General features: G+C 37.6%; 1 protein-coding gene across 2 annotated transcripts in view; it reads left to right on the top strand.

The window, feature by feature from the left end:
* Window positions 1–19,556, top strand: part of LOC121379710 (zwei Ig domain protein zig-8-like) — a 100,025-nt gene extending 80,469 nt beyond the window's left edge. For both annotated transcript variants that reach the window (XM_041508371.1, XM_041508364.1), the window contains 4 exons: window positions 6,531–6,581; window positions 9,714–10,004; window positions 11,342–11,365; window positions 12,635–19,556. In XM_041508371.1, the coding sequence (XP_041364305.1) occupies window positions 6,531–6,581; window positions 9,714–10,004; window positions 11,342–11,365; window positions 12,635–12,753 (485 nt within the window). In that variant the 3' untranslated portion in view covers window positions 12,754–19,556. The remainder of the gene's footprint in view (window positions 1–6,530; window positions 6,582–9,713; window positions 10,005–11,341; window positions 11,366–12,634) is intronic.
* Window positions 19,557–19,746: the final 190 nt, after the last annotated feature.

Here is a 19,746-nt window from a genome sequence, read left to right as displayed (position 1 = left end):
AAGATCATTCAAGGTTTGCCATTTATCGGTGTTTAGAGATTACAGAGGGGAAATAATCTGCACTTTAGATTCAAGACATGTAATATCACGTTTAGGGCAATATTGTGTTTTTGAAACACCAGTCAGTAAAACATCATTATTACGGAGGTTGATGGATTCAAAACGGTACCCACAAGAGTATGGTAATCATCGTTCTCAGGCGAAAATGTGTGTAATTCTGATGTATTGATAGAGATTTGTGAAATTTATGTTTTATTTTAAAAGACGTTATCCAACAGATAAATCAGAGAATGCACACAGGCATACATACATGTGAACACAGGCATACGTACATGTGAACACATGCATTGTTATAGGAACATTGCAGCTTGTAATCACTGGTGTAGCAAGAGGTAGGCCATGGGGGCCATCCCCCTCCCACCCCCACGAAAGGACATCATTTTTGTTAAAGTTGTTTTTTCTAACTCCACCATTTCCCGGTCGCCCCATAACACGATTGATAGATAGTGTGCTGCAGCTTTTGTCTATGTTTGCGGTGAATGTATAAGCGTACGAGACAGGATGCGCGGGGTGGGGTGAGGGATGCGTGGGCAACTGTCCTCCTCGTGCTGGATCAAACCCTCAAATTCGGGCAAAAATGATACAGATATTATATCAAAATGTACTTCCCTGAGACATTTTTACCATGTATTTCGATCATTCTACCCTCAACATTAGTTGTAATTCATGTAAAACGCGTTGTGATTCGTTTGCAACCCTATATTGATGTTTAGTAGCAATATTAATAATAATAAACGGAGTTATCCAGATTCAGCCAGTTTCGTTTAATTCGGGCAAAAGCCAGCCTGCCCTCTATACAAACAGGAGCCCGTACGCCTATGGGTGAATGTCACAGGTGGGGCAGACCATGCTCAACTTTCGGGAACACCTGATAGAACGACTGATTGAAAAGTGATTCGTGAAACCATTTGTTTTACCGAACCTTTGTGCAATTGTTTAAATTTCCAGTAAACTCTATATAAGTCTTGAACCGGCCTCGGTGACGTCGTGGTTAAGCCATCGAACTACAGGCTGGTTGGTACAGGTTTCGCAGCCCGATACCGGCTCCCACCCAGTGCAAGTTTTATCGACTCAATGTAAGGCCACTACACCCTCTTCTCTCTCACTAACCACTAACAATTACTAATTAACCCATTGTCCTGGACATACAGCCCAGATAGCTGAGGTGTGTGCCCAGAACAGCGTGCTTGGACCTTAATTGGACATAAGCACGAAAATAAGTTAAACTAAAATGAAATGTAAGTTTTAAGAGTGGCAGTTTTCCCACAAGAGAAGTATCCCGGGTGTATCGCACTTGACAATGGCAGTCCTCCAAATTGTCAAAATGCCTAACTGTGACTCGCGGGAGAAGTCGTGGTATTTGTCAAAACATCCTTTGGACTCTACCTTAAGCGGATACACGATGGTGAAGATGATCATGGTTTTGTCTTTCACATTCGATACTCTGCTCGTCTGTTATAACGATTATAAAAACGTCGTCGTGTCATCTGTGATTATCCTGTCAGTCTCCACAGGCTTCCACAAATAATGATAATAACCAGTGTAACTGAAAGTGAACTGGAGGTCAGTGCTTCGTGACAGTTGCGAATACAGCATATAATTATTATACTGGCCTCGCTGGTGTCGTGGTTAAAGGCATATTGTCACAGACCACATACCTATTAAATAGCCTAACAAAGTATTGCCTAAAAATATATAATTTTGATTTGTCCCTAAATCATAGTAAATGTACTTTATTCAACCATCTACGTAGCCACCATACTCCACTTATTAATGATATTTCGTAAAAATAATTGAATTATGGCAATGGTCTATAATTCGAAAACTAATACTGTCAACAGGGTTGACATGGATTTCTCTCCATCGTGGTTCAGTTACGGTGATGCGATAGCTAGATTTGGTTTTCAAATATTAATGTAATTTTTATTTATTATCCATTTTTAGAGAAATAAGGTTCTTAAATCTGTGACAGTATGCCTTTAAGCCATCGGACATAAGACTGGTAGGTACAGGGTTCGCAGCCCGGTACCGGCTCCCACCCAGAGTGCGTTTTAACGACTCAGTGGGTAGGTGTAAGACCACTACACCTTCTTCTCCCACACTAATCACTAACAACTAACTCACTGTCCTGGACAGACAACCCATATAGCTGAGGTGTGTGCCCATGACAGCGTCTTTGAACCTTACTTGGATATAAGCACGACAATAAGTTGAAATGAAATGAATTAATGAAATATAGCATATAAACACCAGTGTCTCCTGGAAGTCTTGAAATACATTCAGCTACATTGATATGTGATATGTATACATGTATTACTATTTAACCCCCTCCCCCCCCCCCCCCCCAATTGCTTCTGTTTTTATTGCGACCATGATTTGTTTAAAGACGACAGCTCTATTCTCCATTACTTAGACCATTCTATTTTCTATATCGTTGGCTATTTAATTGGCGTAATTATTTGCTGGGTTTCGTTTAACTTTCATTCTTATATTGTAAAACTGTTGATAATAATAATAGTTAAAATAAAATATTGGAAATACATTTTAAACATTAATTTACGTTTTCATCACGGCTCCATAAACTGTGTTGACAAAATCTTTGTATCGACTTTAGTTCTTTCATATACCTTTGCCCGACGCACAATAAGAGTTTTCCCATTGGGCTGGGATGTCGTTAAACATTCATCCTTTCGAGATATCACGTAACTGTATAACGAACTGCTCACTGATAGAGGTGAAGCCTGGCATGTAGTGGATCGCTGGATCGTTCCCCATCAATGGACCGGGGTGGCTGGTTTCTGTTACAAAAGCGTGTTCCAAGACTTGTACACCAAATATCATGGCATCAGCTGTGAATTCTACGAAGAAAGAGTAAGTGTGTGCAACGGTTGATCAGCCTACGTGGATCATGTTTGAGATAGTTCGTTCTATCCTTGTCCTTCTTTATTCTGTGTTCTACGACTGGTATGTCAAAGTCTATGGTATATGATGTCCTATTTCTTTCCCAAGATAAAACAAAATAAATTGAGTAGAATGATATGGTCTCTAACATCACCGGATGTCCTTTCCACGATAGTGGAATTGTGGGTTGTGGGAATTGTCTCGTTTTGTAAGCCGACTATCACCATTGTCACGCTAGACACGTCAGAATGGTTGAATAAATAATGTTCTGAATGCCTTGAAGCAGCTATTCCCTTTGATCCGTTTCTTTCTTATGAAAACAATGCCAAAAACCGTTATGGGAATATTCAGTATATCAGTTAATGCTTATAATCAGATGACGCTAGCACAATAGAGTATCTGTAAACATGAAAATTAATGTTACCTCATTTTCTTTAAGACACTTAAATAAAACATAACCGTGTACATAACTTGAACAAAATTGTGATTAATAATTCAACTTTGGGTGTTTTGAAACTTCCGTACTGTATAGAATAAAGTTGAAAACAAGCCAAGTTCGTCGAAGAACATGTAACTGATCTGCCATTTGGGGACGAAACTTCAAAGGGAAAAAAACAAGGTGTCAATCCTCCACACTTGGATCAATGAATCACTTATTTCAGGAGCCCACAGGCCACTATTAAGGCAGATATATAATGTATTAACTATTTAGTTTGTTTCCCGGTGTGTAACAATTAATAATTAAATGCACAGCGATATATGATATACCCAAAATCTCCACAGGGAGTAATGTTGGTGTGTGTGTGTGTGTGTGGGGGGGGGGGGGGTATTTATTATAGATTTCAAATTGTGAAGACACATTGTGGGGATATATGGTAAACTGAAAATATCGGCAGGGGATCACTTTAATTTTAATAATATTTACTATCTCCAGAGCATAGACAGTGGATATATTGGCAAGCCATGTTAACACACACACACAATTCTATCGTATGATAGTACAGTGTGTGTAATAACTAACTGTTTTATATATGTATGAAATAACGTAATACCAAAACAAACAAAACATTCTGGGCCATATTGAAGGTCTTCATGACTTTTTTTTTCTGGGATAAGAAAATGACCTGTAGCATGTTACCTGTGATTAAGAATATTATATAACAAAATAGCCTGTACATTCACCTCGGCTATCAAAGCTCTCTGTCCAAAACAAAAGGTGATGTCCAGCCCGTTAGAGCAAGATTCTAGCATTACATGCAAACAGACGATATTGTTGTGCTAGTATCAGACTACGAGCTGTCACGACGGAGTTGGCCAACTCGCCGATCCCTCGACTTCTACGACTGTCCAGTGGATAGTCTGATCACTCTTACAACTCGATTCTCGTCGTATACATCTCCTACGACCGATTAGTTGTTAAAATGAGCGCACCCATCGTCAGTCGGGAGTTGGGCGTTAGAACGCAAACGTTAGTTTGGCCAACTCCGTCGTGACAGTTTATAGTCTGAGCCTAGCATAACCAATCATCCATTTAAAAGCTGTTTGTGTAATAATTATGTGCAGATGAATTGCAAACACCAAATATTTATATATGTACAATCAAACAGGTTTTGGAATTCTGATGAGCAGTTGCCATATATTTATAAATATTTATCTATATCTATCTATCTATCTATCTATCTACCTATATATGTATGTCTATATGTATGTATGTCTTTCTTTCTTTCGGTTTGTCTGTCTGTCTGTCTATCTATCTATCTATCTATCTATCTATCTATCTATCTATCTATCTACCTACAGACCTACCTACCTACCTACCTACCTACCTACCTACCTACATACCTATGTATGTATGTATGTATGCATGTATGTATCTATCTTGTCTATCTTATCTGTCTATCTATCTATCTATCTATCTATCTATCTATCTATCTATCTATCTATCTATATATATATATACACATATGTCTGTATGTCTGTCTGTCTGTCTCTATCTATCTGTCTGTCTGTCTGTCTACCTACCTATGTATATATATATATATATATATATATATATATGTATGTATGTATGTATGTATGTATGTATGTATGCATGTATGTATGTTCGTATGTGTATGTGTTTGCGTGTGTGTATGTGTATTTTCGTGTGCGTATGTGTGCGTGCGCGTCCTTGTGTATGTGTGTTTGCATGCGTGTGTGTGTGTGTGTGTATGCGTATGTGTGCACATAGATAAGCAGAAAAGGCGGTAATGCTTTAACTGGCGACAAGCAGGCATTGGAAATACACTTACGTATATGCAATTAGCTGTAAGTTACTTTTGTTTATGTCTGTCTGTCAGTTTGTTTGTTTATTTGTTTGTTTATTTGCTTGTTTAATTTATATTACGTCATTTTCGAAGTTTGCTATAGAAAAGAACATTCTGGCCTTGTAAATAGATAAATAAATAAATAAATAAATACTAAATTATCAGCATGTGGGCAGTGTATTTGGAAGATCACTCCACAGTGATAGTATCGAAGTGTCAGTGGCAATGTGTGCATGTTCTCTGTCTTAATGTCTTAATCACATATTCAAAGAGTTGATAACTTTGTGAATTACCGGTTGTTTTTCTCTGTTCTTGTTCTATCTGCATGGTATGATTTTAGATAGAAAAACCAGCAATCTGTTTTGATGTAGTACATAGTGTAATGGTTTTCTCTTGATGTTTGTTTTCTCAGCAGCAACACGTAGATAACATGCATGTTGATTGTTCCATGTTTCGTTTCGTCATCGTATTTTGTTTTATAACAAACTTAGTTCACTATAAATGTCAAACATATCGTGCAGAGGCAGGGTCCGCAGAGGGGGTGAAGTACGTGCCTGAATCTTGAATTAATATGGATATGAAAAAAAGAAAAGGATTTGGAGGGGTGTTTTTTATTTTTATTTTGGGGAGTTGTTCTTTTTTGTTATCGTTTACTTTGTTTGTTTGTATGTGGGTTTTGTGTTTGTAGAGGGGTTTGTTTGTTTGTTTGTTTATCTGATTGTTTTGTTCTGTTTTGCTATTTGTTTGTTTTTGTGTCTTTTGTTGTGTAGGCTGTATTAGTTTGAGTAGTGGTGGTGCTTTTCGCTTGTTTTGTCTTTTTGTTTTTGCATTTAAAAAAACAAAACAAAATTGTGTGTGTGTGTGTGTGTGTGTGTGTGTGTGTGTGTGTGTGTGTGTGTGTGTGTGTGTAAAACCCAGTACCTTTTGTTGAAATTATGTATAAAAACATTGTATTTTGTTAAAATTACATACAAATACTGTAATTTGTAAACGCCAAATCAATTAATCCAACTTCAATATCAACTTTTTAGATGGTACAATAACTTCATCGCATGGCATCACAGTAACGTTCTGGGACTATGTACAGCCTTTAATGTACAAACGCCGTCATGTAAAACCAGTGTTTTCAACTCTCTATGTGTATGCTACAGTATGGTTGCTATATATGTTGCATCATTAACATGCTAATAACATGTCTCACTAATGTCTGTGCATCATTCTTCCCATAGCATTCGTTTTCTCCCAACCTTTCTTCTCTTGTAGGTCCAACCGGCGAACTGGTGGCGAAAGTTGGACGGTTCGGGGAAAGCGATGGTATCTCAATTGTGCCTTTCTTTAAAGCAGTGTTTTAATAGTATCACCTGTATGCTTTAGTAGTTACAACTCTTTCCTTCTTCTGCAACTGGCACTAAGCATGATGTCCATGCCTCTTGTGTTCTTTTTCTTCTTGGTTTGTGTTTTTTGTTTTGCGTGTGGTTTTGTTTGGCTGTTGTTAGGAAGCTAATTGATTCGTTGATTTATTGTAATTATTAAATTGTATAGACAAGCCAAAATCGTAACTCAGTGTAGGCATTGTAGTACGTTTGTTTTATATCAGTTTGCTTCCCAAGATAGTAATAAGGAAACACGTAAACAAACAAACAAGAAAACCAAAACATTCCACAACAACAGCATCATGTTAATTGTAGAAATTATCAGTTTTAACCAACATTTTGAAAAATGATTATTGTCATAAACAATAATCTACAAAATATAAATAATAACACAAAAACATGATTCGTTAAATTCAGTTTGCTTTGTAAAATAGTTGTAACAACTAACATCCTATATTGTTTGTAGGATGTATGACGTAATAAAACGATGAATGCAATCCATTTTTTATTGTTTTTATTATATTGTTAGCACGATTATTCACAAGATATTATACATTGCTTTATACATTAAAGCCCCCCCCCCCTCCTTAAAAAAAAAAAGAAAAAGAAAAAAAACAACAAAAAAACAAACAAACAAAACAAGAAAACCCCCAAAAACAACAACAAACAAAAAAACAACAACAAAAAAAGAAGAAGAAAAAAACAAGCAAATAAAATAACAACCGTTCATCATGTAGCCTATGGGAACGATTTTATGAACAGTGAACTTGTGTAAACTTGCAGTTCGTTCATCAATGAAATATAGAGAAGTTGATATTAGGAGGAAATCAACCACAGAGAACTTACGGTTAGGGTTACAGATAGAGTGGTCTGGTGCATGTGACATTGTTTTATCATCGTCATGGCACGATCTGCTCTCATACTAAACACGTGGTGCATGACAATAACTCAGTAATCTTATATTTTCCTTGCAGTAGTGCACTAGCCGAATCATCTTTACACTGTTGCATGTTGGTGTTTTGCATAAACGTATACTGTGTCCTATTTGTTAGCAATATCGATATGCTGTGTGTAATTCTACCAGTTTCTTATTGATGTTCATTACAAAACAAAGTGTAGGTTTGAAGCGGATCTGTGATTTCATTTTTGTAATGAATCACTTGAATAATGATGATGATGATGATGGTGATAATAATGATGATGATGATGATGATGATGATGATGATAATAATGATGATGATGATGATGATGACGACGACGACAATAACAACAACAATAATAATAATAATAATAAATTCAATAATAATATCAACACATTAATTCCAGATTAATACAAACACGCCACACACACACCCTCCCCCTTCCCCTCCCCCTCACGCAATCAGTGACTACCTGTTTAATCAACATGACATAATATATCGGCTGCCGAGTCTGACACCACATACACGCACACTCACACCCAATCAAACATACATATATGCACACACGCACGAACACACGACACACGCATATGTAAGACGCACACCCGCATCCCCACATGAATGTTAAACACACACACACACACGCACGCACGCACACCCGTGCACAAACACGCGTAAGCACACATGCATATATAAACACGCACAGATAAACACACGTGCACGCAAACACACGAAGCAGTATATTTAACTACCAGGTTAGAACACGCGATGGACGTGGTGCGGGGCCGTTAGGCCAACCCCAACACGAGAGATGAATAGCTAGCCATGAAAACGCCTAACAATCAACTGGGCTGCGTGTAGCCAGACGACGCTGAAAAACGTCCGCTAGACTGGTTTTATGCACTTCACGGTAAACCAAATGGCAATGTCGGGAACCAATCAAATAGTTCGCGAAAGTATTCTGAAAACAATAAGTGGTTGTGTTTGGGTTTCTTTTTTTCTTCTTCTTTTAATATATGTAGATATGTTAGTGAACTATGCAAAATATTAATCTAGCCAATCATTGCACTTCTTGAATCTAATATACCTACCCAGAGGGCCCTTTGAAGATGATTAAACCTATTAGAAATCTATTTTGGTTGCGTAACAATCACACTCCCTGATAGCCAAGTTCTTTATTAGCCTTATTTGCCTTAATGACGTGCGGCTGTTTTTCTTACAATAATTTCCCATTTTTACTCTCTTTCGTTTTGTCTATGGTGAAATGTTATGTTATCTTTTAGAACAGTCATTTCCCTGAAATAATTAGGGAGAACCGTAAAAGGTCAGGACACGGTAATAACAGCATTGTTGGGTCTTCTCGAGGTACGCAAACTCAACCAAAAAACCCCACCACCCACCCACTCCCTCAAAAACAAGAAGACAGAAACAGAAAACACAAAAAGAAGTAAAAAAGAAAAGAAAGAAAAGAAATCACATTAAAAAACAAACTACGTTGTTTAATTAGGTAAACTACATCGATAACAGTTTCATGAAATAAACAAGACTCCGAGCGAAACTCACCACTCAGAGGTGCTCTATTTATGTATTTTATTTATATATTTTTTAAATTATTTTTGTTTAGCTTCATTATTTTATAGTTCTAAAATAAAATGATACACTGACGTAATAGGAATATAGAACGTATCTAATATTCACAGTTAACTCTGTTATTATTATTATCATTATCATCATCATCTCCATTATCATCATCATCACTATAATCATTATCAATCACCATGATCATCAGCATCATCATTATCATCATCAGCGCCATCATCATCATCACTATCATCACCATGATCATCATCACGCATCATCATCGTCACCTACATCATCATCACTATCACGATTATCGTCATTATGGCCGCTATTATCAGCATCATCATCATCGTCATGATCATCATCACCGCTATCATCAGCATTATTATCCATCACCATCGTCATCATCATGACCTATCATCATCATCACCATTATCACCATCATCACCATGATCACCGCTATCATCATCATCATTAGTATCATCATCATCATCATCACTGTTATTGTTCTTTTGTATTATTATTTCTGCTATTATTATTATTATTATTATTTCTACTATTACTATTTTCAGCGATACAACTGCTCGGTAAAGAATTCATAGAACACGGGGATCCCGTGCACCTCGTGTGTAACGCAACGGGCGGAAGTCATATCCCAGAAGACATAGACTGGTTCAAGGAAGGGGACAAGATAGACTCGGAGAAGTACCCAGACATCATAACGACGAAGCGCCTCTCGCTGGTCGACCGGTCGTTGATCAGTGAGCTGATAATCGACCACAGCAGCGTGAAGGACACGGGTACATATATATGCCGTAGTTCGAGGGACGAGATAGCCAGTAAAAAAGTGACGGTCTTAATCGGTGAGTTCCACCGTTACACAATTTTGTTTTATTTTTGGATATTTCAAAATGCTCAAGGATGCCAAGTTTGCACCCCTCAGATTTCCAATCAGTACCGTCCAAAGACGCTAAAACCACAAAGAACAATTGTGGGTACAGAACTGCCAGGATTAGTGCTTTGGCAAACAGATTATATGGTTCATTCATTCATTCAGCTTATTTTCGAGCTTATATCCAATTAAGGTTTAAGCACGCTGTTCTGCACACACGTCAGCTATCTGGAGTGTCTGTCCAGGACAGTGGATTAGTTGTTAGTTGTTAGTGAGATAGAAGTCTGTGTAGTGGTCGTACACCTACCCATAGAGTCGTTAAAACTCTCTCTTGGTCGGAGCCGGTACCGGGCTGCGAACCCTGTACCTACAAGCCTGTTTATATCTGATAGCTTAACCATGCTACCACCGAGGCCGGTAATAGACTGAGTTATCATATTAACTTTATATCATTATGATTTTTCATTCTTGTCAATTTCTTTTCTTGTCTTCCTTTTCTGTCTTCCTGTGTGGGCGTTTGTCCGTCTATCTGACTACATGTTTGTAACCACATACTCTGTTTGATACCCGTATCGACATCTTTCATTCATGGAAGATTAATATATATTTATTTAACACTCGGTAACGGATTATTCATCAGTGTTTCGGGGCGGGACGGTGTAAAGCGTTCTTTTGATGCGCGGTCGATCTAGAATCGATCCCCATCGATGGACCCATTGGGCTAGTTCTCGTTCCTGCCAGTGCTCCACAACTGGTGTAACAAAGACCGTGGTATGTACTACCCTGTCTGTGAGATGGTGCATACAAAATATCCCTTGCTGCTAATCGAAAAACAGGAGCCCATGAGGTGACGACAGCGGGTTTCCTCTCAATATCTGTGTGTTCCTTAACCATATGCCTGACGCCATATAACCGTACAACATTTCCCTCCTCATTAATTTATTCAGAATAATTTTTTCACTTTATACATTAATTCGTTCGTTTATTCGCTCAACCACTCATTAATTAATTAATTCAATAAGTCTTTGATTGATGGATGGATGGATGGATTGATTGGCTGGCTGGCTGGCTGTCTGGCTCGCTGGCTGGCTGGCTGGCTGGCTCGCTCACTCACTCACTCACTCACTCACTCACTCACTCACTCACTCACTCGCTCGCTCGCTCACTCATACACTAACTAACTAACTAACTCATTCATTCATTCATTCATACCCGCATGCATCGAACCGTTATATTATTTCGTTAACACAACAGATAGTTTATGTATTACGAAGCAAGTGTAACTTTTGTTTCTGTTTGTTCTTGCAGCGGATACAACGAACGTGAAACGCGGTGAGTACATTATAATTTGATTTCTTTGTCTTTCTGTTTGTTTTTTCTATTGGTTTTTTCCTCAAACAAAATGTATTCAATAAAGACGTGGCGTGGCAAACCAACCTGCGGTAAGCCCATACTCTTCAAAGTTATGTTAAAGTTGTTTGATATCCTGGACATGGGGGTACGGGATGCGGCTTAAAAGATCTGATTTACTATTATTCCGTGTAGTAAATTAGTATGGATATTTACTTACAATGCTTTCTTATGTAGTTACTTTTCACTTTCTTAAATCGTCAATAAAACAAAGCTTTTAAAATGATTAAAGGGGAATCTCGAATGTATTAATCAATGAAATGTTCAGTGTTTCAACGTTCATTAGGTTTTATGGCACGCGTTCATATATATAATGTGCGTGTGTGCGTGTGTACGAATATTTATGTATGTATGTATGTATATATATGCGTGTGTGTGTGTGTATATATATATATATATATATATATATATATATACATATAACATTATGTTGTGCCATTTATCACTTATTGTCCGAACCAAATTGTTAACAACTACGAAAAATTACTCTCCTACCTTTAATTGGCGTTAGATTTCCTCCAAACTTTGTCCAGACACAAATCTGGAAAAAAACATTACAATGACACAGATTCCACATACCAGATGATAACCATGTCACCTATATCGACTTCGCTGAGAGCGCATAGGGAAAAAAGCATGTAATTTTGTATCAGCTGCCATTTTGACTTTTTATGGAATATTCTTCAAGAGGGGTGAAAGGATAGGACTTAATCTAACAACGTCATAACATGATATGATATAAAAGCAAACATGATGACGTCATATTATTTAAAAAAAAAAATATTATTATTTTAATGATACCACAATAGATCATCGATTTCATATTGATTGTGTCACATACTTTGGAGGATTTCACCCCTCTTGAAGAGTATTCCGTAAACAAGCAATATGGCAGACGGCAGAAAACTGCATGCATTTTTCCCTATGCAACCTCAGCAAAGACAATATCGGCGACATCGTTGCAGTCTCGTGTGTGGAATCTGTATATTTGTAGTGTTTTGTTTTTGCGATTTGTGTCTGGACAAACTTTGGAGGAAATCTAACGGCAATTAAAGGTAGGAGAGTAATTTTTTGTAGTTGTTAACAATTTGGTTCGGACAATAGTAAATCAGCTTGTCGTGTGACCATACCTTTAACTCGACATGCACTCTTTATCACACTCAGGCTAGATAATGTGTCATTATATTCCAGGGACTGGATCCTTACTGAGTACGAACAGCTCCGCCTGGATTCCCACCAACAACAACGTCATGCTGTCCCTCTTCTACACGTTCACCGTCACCACACTCATCAGCGGCGTCATCTCGTGACATTGACTCGCATGCCGCGACTTCATTATTAATTTATACTACTGACGTCATCATCGGCTGAGGAGCGGCTGAAAAACATTGGGCTGATAGTGATACGGAAGATCGCACCAGACAAACGATATCTGATTGGCTGCTGGTGTTTATTTTTAGATATTGTGCTAGTGACGTCATCCACATATTTCTGTAAGTGAATGAATACATTGGAATGACAAGCAAAAATGATGTCGGAACAAAAAGTGAAGGTCACACAATAATTGACTATTGAAACTTTATTATCGTAATGCTACTAACGACGTCATAATGTTTTTGTGAGCGAAGAAATACAATGCATTGAACATACGAGAAGTAACAGCATCCGTCAATACAAACACCACGTGGCTGGCTGCTAATGCTGTATAATAATACTTGTGACGTCATTATCTGAATTTGAGAGCGAATGAATACGCTGGAATGGCGATATCACCACACGCGATAGAAAATACGATACCAGAGAGTTTGACGAACTAGTACCTTATTTCTAAGCGATATTGAGAATACAACCACGATAACAAATAGAAATTATTCTTTGTTTTGTGATTATTTTAGGTGTCCATACTTCGAGTCAGATGACTTTGGGATTACAAACATTCGTGGACGCCAAAGTCATGTTTGGAACGTCCTATTATGAATCCAAAATCATAACCAGTTTCGAAAGTCCTGTTATGGGTGGCAAACTTATGACATGTTTGGCGTGTCCTGTTATCGACTTCAAAATCATAACAGTTTCAGAAGGTCATCATATGAACTCACAACGTGTCATTCTGATATTCAGACAATCACAGTCCGCTAACGATATTAAACATTCGTCTTCTCGGTGTAAAGTTTACGTGCAGTATATCATTAATAACGTCTTAAGACTCACGTTTTTAGAGACAAACCAATACAGACCTATACCTGCCGTGCAACTGACGTTTATTGTGTTGTCGCTACGGTCTCAATCTTCTAGAAAACTCAGATCTCTGGGTAGTGGCACTGCATGCATGAACGACGAGTTGTGTTAAGTAAGGCGTGGACGAATTGGTGCCTTATCTACCACGTGCTGATGTGACGTCACACAAGAGATGCGATGACGTGGAGGAACAATTTATAGGCGCATAATCAGGTTTTCTGGACGATGATGAATCGTGATAAAACTATTAGCTACCACTGGTAGACAAAGCCAGAATCGCCGTAAAGAGTCTGTTTTGTATTTATTTGTACAGATTCGTGACAGTGACTGCTGTAAACAAATAAATAGGACATAATTACTGTCGGACCTCAATGCACCATTAATGATGGCTGTACGAAGTTCTAGAAATATCAATCACCATGGCCAACCGACGGCGAGAATGCATCGTGTGTCAGTGGATGCGCACACCGAGTAGGCGCTAAAACTTGAGGTATCGTCGAACAATGTTGAATTATCGACAAGTATGGGGTGTTTTGCTATGACGTTGTGGGTTTTATACTGAGAAACACACGCACACATCACTATATCGCGTATTCGAAATATGAATGTTCGAGAATCGCCGGTATTAACTATATTCTTTAAGATAATGCGGGTGTTGAAGACATTACAATTTCGAGATATCGATTTTTGTTTTATTTATAAGCGACAAGAAATATGAAGAAAAGCGGTGTGTGTGTGGGGAGCTTGATCAACTGCACTATTTTGAGTCGTTGTCTTTCTGTCATGCTTATTTTTAAATACAATATATTTTAATGAGACCGATATCAAGGCTAAAAGTCGGTAAGAAAACTAAATCCAATATGTAGGAATTTGTAGTTTGGATCTGATATCGGATGAGAGGTTTAGTTATCTGATGTCATAGGCCATAAGCAATGTTTAGTGATATTACGTCAGATGTCACATGTTTAGTGATCTAACGTCAGAGGCCATAGCAGTGTTTCATCATCTGACGTCAGAAGCCGTAGCATTATTTCATCATTTGACGTCAGAAGCCATAGCTTTGTTTCATCGTCTGACGACAGAAGCCATAGCTTTGTGTCGCCATCTGACGTCAGAAGCCATAACATTGTTTCGTCATCTGATGACAGAGGCCATAACATTGTTTCGTCATTTACAAAGGGGGAGGGGGTTGGCAAGATGCTAAAATGCCAGTCTTGTAGTTTTTAGTATCAAAAATATGTATATATAATGTTTACTTACATAACTTCATATATCATACAAATGCGAGCCTAATGAAACTATTGCCAAATCGAAATGGAAGTATATTTGGTATATTTCTTAGGCTCGTTTGTTTGTTTGCTTAAAAAAATTTTTCCATCACATCACCCGTGTTTGTGTATACAATGTCATTAATATATATATTTGTATAGTATATTGACGTCATTTTCATTGTCTGTAACATTGTGCTCAACAATGCTGAATATTGCCATCATCAATAAAATCAAAACGACTAAACCGCATAACTATTATTAAAAACTTTAATTGTTGCGTAATACAACAAAAAATACTGCATAAATATCATGTTTAATACACTTAAGACATTCGCGTTGTTTCCGAGGCTACCGATTACTGACATTAGTCGAAATGTTTTGGCATGTTTTCTGATTCAGTTAGTCTCGATCGCTCATAGACTGTTGTATTCGCCTGTCTCGATAAGCTCTGATTCTAAACCAGGACTGTGAGAGATATACACTGGACCAGTGGTAGGCGCTACCATCCATGCAGAATGAATTGTTGAGTTGAGCAGTAGTAGCCGTACGAACATCAGGGCTCAAACTTTGACAATACGCTCAGGAATCCAGTAACGTCGTGTTGACCCCAACTAACTTAAAGGTATATTGTCATAGTACCAAGTGCCATATTCCTATACGATCTCAAACATGGGGCAGATTACTGCAGGTCATTGAGACATTTTATTGTGACCTACTTTGTAGTCGCGATGGATATGGAACATCGAAATGCATTGGGACATTATATTTGCACCCGTTCTGCCTCGGAGAATGGTTTACTGCACATTTTCTTGCAGCCAGGCCCAAGTAATTGCAAAATGGACTAGTGCTGTTTCAAAACGATCCCTATAGAACAATAACTTGAGGAAAATAAAAGCACTCCAATGCAAACTATATATTATTTATTATGGTATATATTAATAATTTCATTTCTGAACATTTAAGTTCTAATGTTTTTAATTTACGAATGCGACTTACGCCATACATATACAATGATCAAAAATACATGATCGTTTTTTGTTAGGTTTTTTTTGGTAATTTCAGATCGGAATTCGCTTTTTGTTGTATTAATCAAATTGCTATAAACGTTTTATTCTTACTATTATTTATTTATTTTATTTTTGTTTTATGTTGTCAGCGCAGGAACTTATTTAATTATCAATGAAAATTATTGCAAAAAGTGTCATTGCAATATACCAATGTTGGTTTATTCCAGCAGTAAAGTTGTCAGTTCACTTTAGGAGTTAGGCCCCCCTCCCCTCACACACACACAAAAGGAAAGAAAAAAGAAGCGAAAAAAAAGAAGCATGGATTGCACAGAAAAAGTGGGTTTATTTAAGGGTTTTACGGCTCTTCGTCTGCCTTGGTCCATCCTCAATGGCCATGGTGCCCCCTCCTTTACATTGGTACCCTAAATATTTTCCTAGCGAGTAGCACGGGGATGGGGGTATGTACAACTCGCATACGTTACTCCTACAAAAATCGACGTTATACCGTGGGAAATAACAAAATGTTGACCCTCGATGGTCAAAATTGACACGCGCGCTGACCAGAAACCAGAAATTGATTTTGTTTGGGCTTAAGATGGGATGGGAGACATTTGTTTTATTCATTGTTAACATCTACTGCCACAATTACAGTAAAACAAAGTGGGTCAGTGTATGCATTTTGAACCTTTAAAGTAAGCATCACAATAATACAAGAAACCAAAGAGGAATCTTGTTGAAGCTTTAACTTTGGAAACCAAATCATTCAACTGGTTAATGAAACTTGTACCAGATGGTTAAATATCACGCATATAGTTATAATGAAACTTGTCCCAGATGGTTAAATATCACGCATACAGTTATAATGAACCCTCTTGCGAACAGACACTTCATTTCATTTAACATTTTGTCAGCGTTACTCCCAATTACGGTTCAAGCACGCTGTCATAAACACACATGCCAGCTATTTTGGCTAGAAAGAGAGAATGAGATAGAGAGTGAGAGTTGGTGAGTGAGAGAGAAAGATAGAGGGGGAAGGGAGGGATCGGGGGGGGGGGGGGGGGTTGGTTATTCCCATCCGTACCAGGTTGCGAACCAAGTACGTACCATCTTAAGTCCGACGACTTAACCAGTATGCCGCCGAGGTCAGTAAGGACAAACATATCAGGTACCCAAGATCGCGATACTGAAACGTAACCGAAAAAAAGAGTTAACTTAATAATGAGTTTAATATTTAATAATGTTTAAGTCAGGGTTTTACGTACTAATGGTGATGACGTCCGGATTAAGCTTAACTTTAAATATGTGATATGTATTTCCGTTAGTATCATTTACAACACATTCATCAGACGAAACAAGCAACACCAGTCTAAACCGAGGAAACGGGAATCTTGTGAAAATCGGCAAAGTTTCATTGTTCCAGATTTTCTAGATCTGAAAATGTGACCCTCTAAACATTGGGTCCTCTCTAAATCCAATAAAGTTTACATTCTCAGCGTGATCCGGTTTAGACCAGTTTCACTGTGATCATATTTAGTCGCCCCACAACAACAATTCTTCATGACATTCACCCGGAAATAGTACACATGGACGCGAAGGAAGGATTAAAAGTCTATGCTCCACGGGTAACGAGAAAAAAAGGGGCTAATTTGTGGTTCCTCGCCATCACCTTGAGTGGCCTAATGCAATAAAGCCTTCTAATGGAGTCCCCTAAAGAATTCATTAGCTTCAATATTCACAAGAAAGCCATTAATCACCGGTTGTGTCCCTTGGATGAAATTAGTCCGATATTTACTGTCCGAGATCGCAACAGGTCAAACTCTCGGGGTCTCTAATCGCTTGACAGGTCGACTGGTGACCATCGATTCCGGTGTCAATGTGGTATTACGAGTGGTAATTTACTGACTTGATTTACGTTAACTCCCTTTAAAGGTTCTCCGAGAACAAATCAATTCCCATTGCCGATAATGTTAACATTTTCTAGCAAACTGTATGTAATCTGTGTGGATACACCCAGTATACATGCGCGCCAACATTTAAATAATATTGCGGCTTTGTGAGTATATTTTAGAATACATCTCATTGATTTGATAGGATTTTTGACCACGCTGGACTTGTCAGTCTTTAGAAAACGTAAGCCTTCACTAAAATCCAAATGGCAAAGGAAACTTTTGAAGTTTTGTTTACGGAATGTGAAACCCAGAAACAAATTCAATGGGACCAGATTTTATAAAACTACTATGTTTAGCAAGAAAGCATGTCCAGTCAGGAACTCTTCAGTTAAGCCAAATGACCAACTATGTTTAAATACACCAGTTCAACCCCCTGGCTATAACATTGTCTAATGGAATCGCTATCAACCGATACAAGTCTCTTCACCAATTGTAATACGGCAGTAGGCCAAGTCTTCGATTTGTCTGACTCCACACTCATGCGTAACCTAAAGTTGAGAAGAACCAACGACAATTGAACAATCACTACTTAAATATAAAAATTATACCAGATATTAAACCATTTACTCAGATTTTTCTGTTTTTAATATTATTATTATATTTTTATTTTCGTTTAGTTTAGTTTTTCAATTGCGGCTATTAGATGATGTTTTGACTTGAACCATTCAAACAGTAGTCATTTCTGAGACAGTTATTTTTCAAAGACAGTTTTTCAAAGGCCGCTCTTTGAATTCCGTTCGTATTACAAAGTTGTTTTTTGATTTACCGCCGTTTTTAAAATATGTATACGCGACACGTGTTTGCTAAGTTTTAACATCATTACGCATATAGTCAGTTAGACATGTATTAATTTCTAGCGATGTCTTCTTTGAAGGTTTCCATCGGAACATAACAAACTGCTCCAACAAAACGTCTTGACAACGGTCTTTACATAAACATTTATAGCGTCTGGACGCCGGCTGACATAAACTTTATGGTGGCTGTAAGCGGTTATCTGCGCACAGGAAAACGCACTTTGATCGTAATTTCACATAAAGAAGACACTAATTAAACATTGGAAAACGAGTCGAACGAAAGTCGAAATGATTAGAAGTAGACCCACATGTTTGCTAATAAATATAACTATAAACTTATAAACTCTCTCTCTCTCTCTCTCTCTCTCTCTCTCTCTCTCTCTCTCTCTCTCTCTCTCTCTCTCTCTCTCTCTCTCTCTCTCTCTCTCTCTCTCTCTCTCTCTCAGTATGGTATCAATAGATTTCTGTCAACTCTTATGAGTTTATCCAGTTTTATATGCTTATTTGCACATGTTTATAGTTTGGTTTTCTGAAATCCGTTTTATAACAGTTATCAACTGTTGTAGTCTGTTTTTTATTTAGTTATTTACTTACGTTTTAAATTCTTATTCAGCACAAATCACAAATGCATTTTCATCATGTTATTACAGTTATAGTCTATGTTTTAATACAGGTGAACTGTTAAAATATTACCCGTGTGTATAATCCCCATGGTCATGCGTGCATTTCCTGTTCGAGTTGTATGTAATAACGTATTTAATTTATCGAGGGTCAACCTGTGAACGTGTAAATACATCCACGTTACATGTTGTGTAAATATCAATCTATTTCATATTAAAAGTTCCAAAGTGAAATCGTCTTGGATTTTTTCATCATGATCACCATCATCACAACCATCATCATCATCATCAACTTAAAAAAGTTTGTTTTGTTTAACGACACCACTAGAGCACATGGATTTATTAATCATCGGCTATTGCATGTCAAACATTTGGTAATTTCAACATATTGTCTAGAAAAGAAACCCGCAACTTTTTTCCATTA

The sequence above is a fragment of the Gigantopelta aegis genome, chromosome 2 (genome assembly GCF_016097555.1).
Source record: "Gigantopelta aegis isolate Gae_Host chromosome 2, Gae_host_genome, whole genome shotgun sequence".
NCBI classification, from domain to species: Eukaryota; Metazoa; Mollusca; class Gastropoda; order Neomphalida; family Peltospiridae; genus Gigantopelta; species Gigantopelta aegis.
The sequence above is the reverse complement of the archived record's forward strand: the minus strand, read 5'-3'. Positions and strand labels throughout refer to the sequence as shown.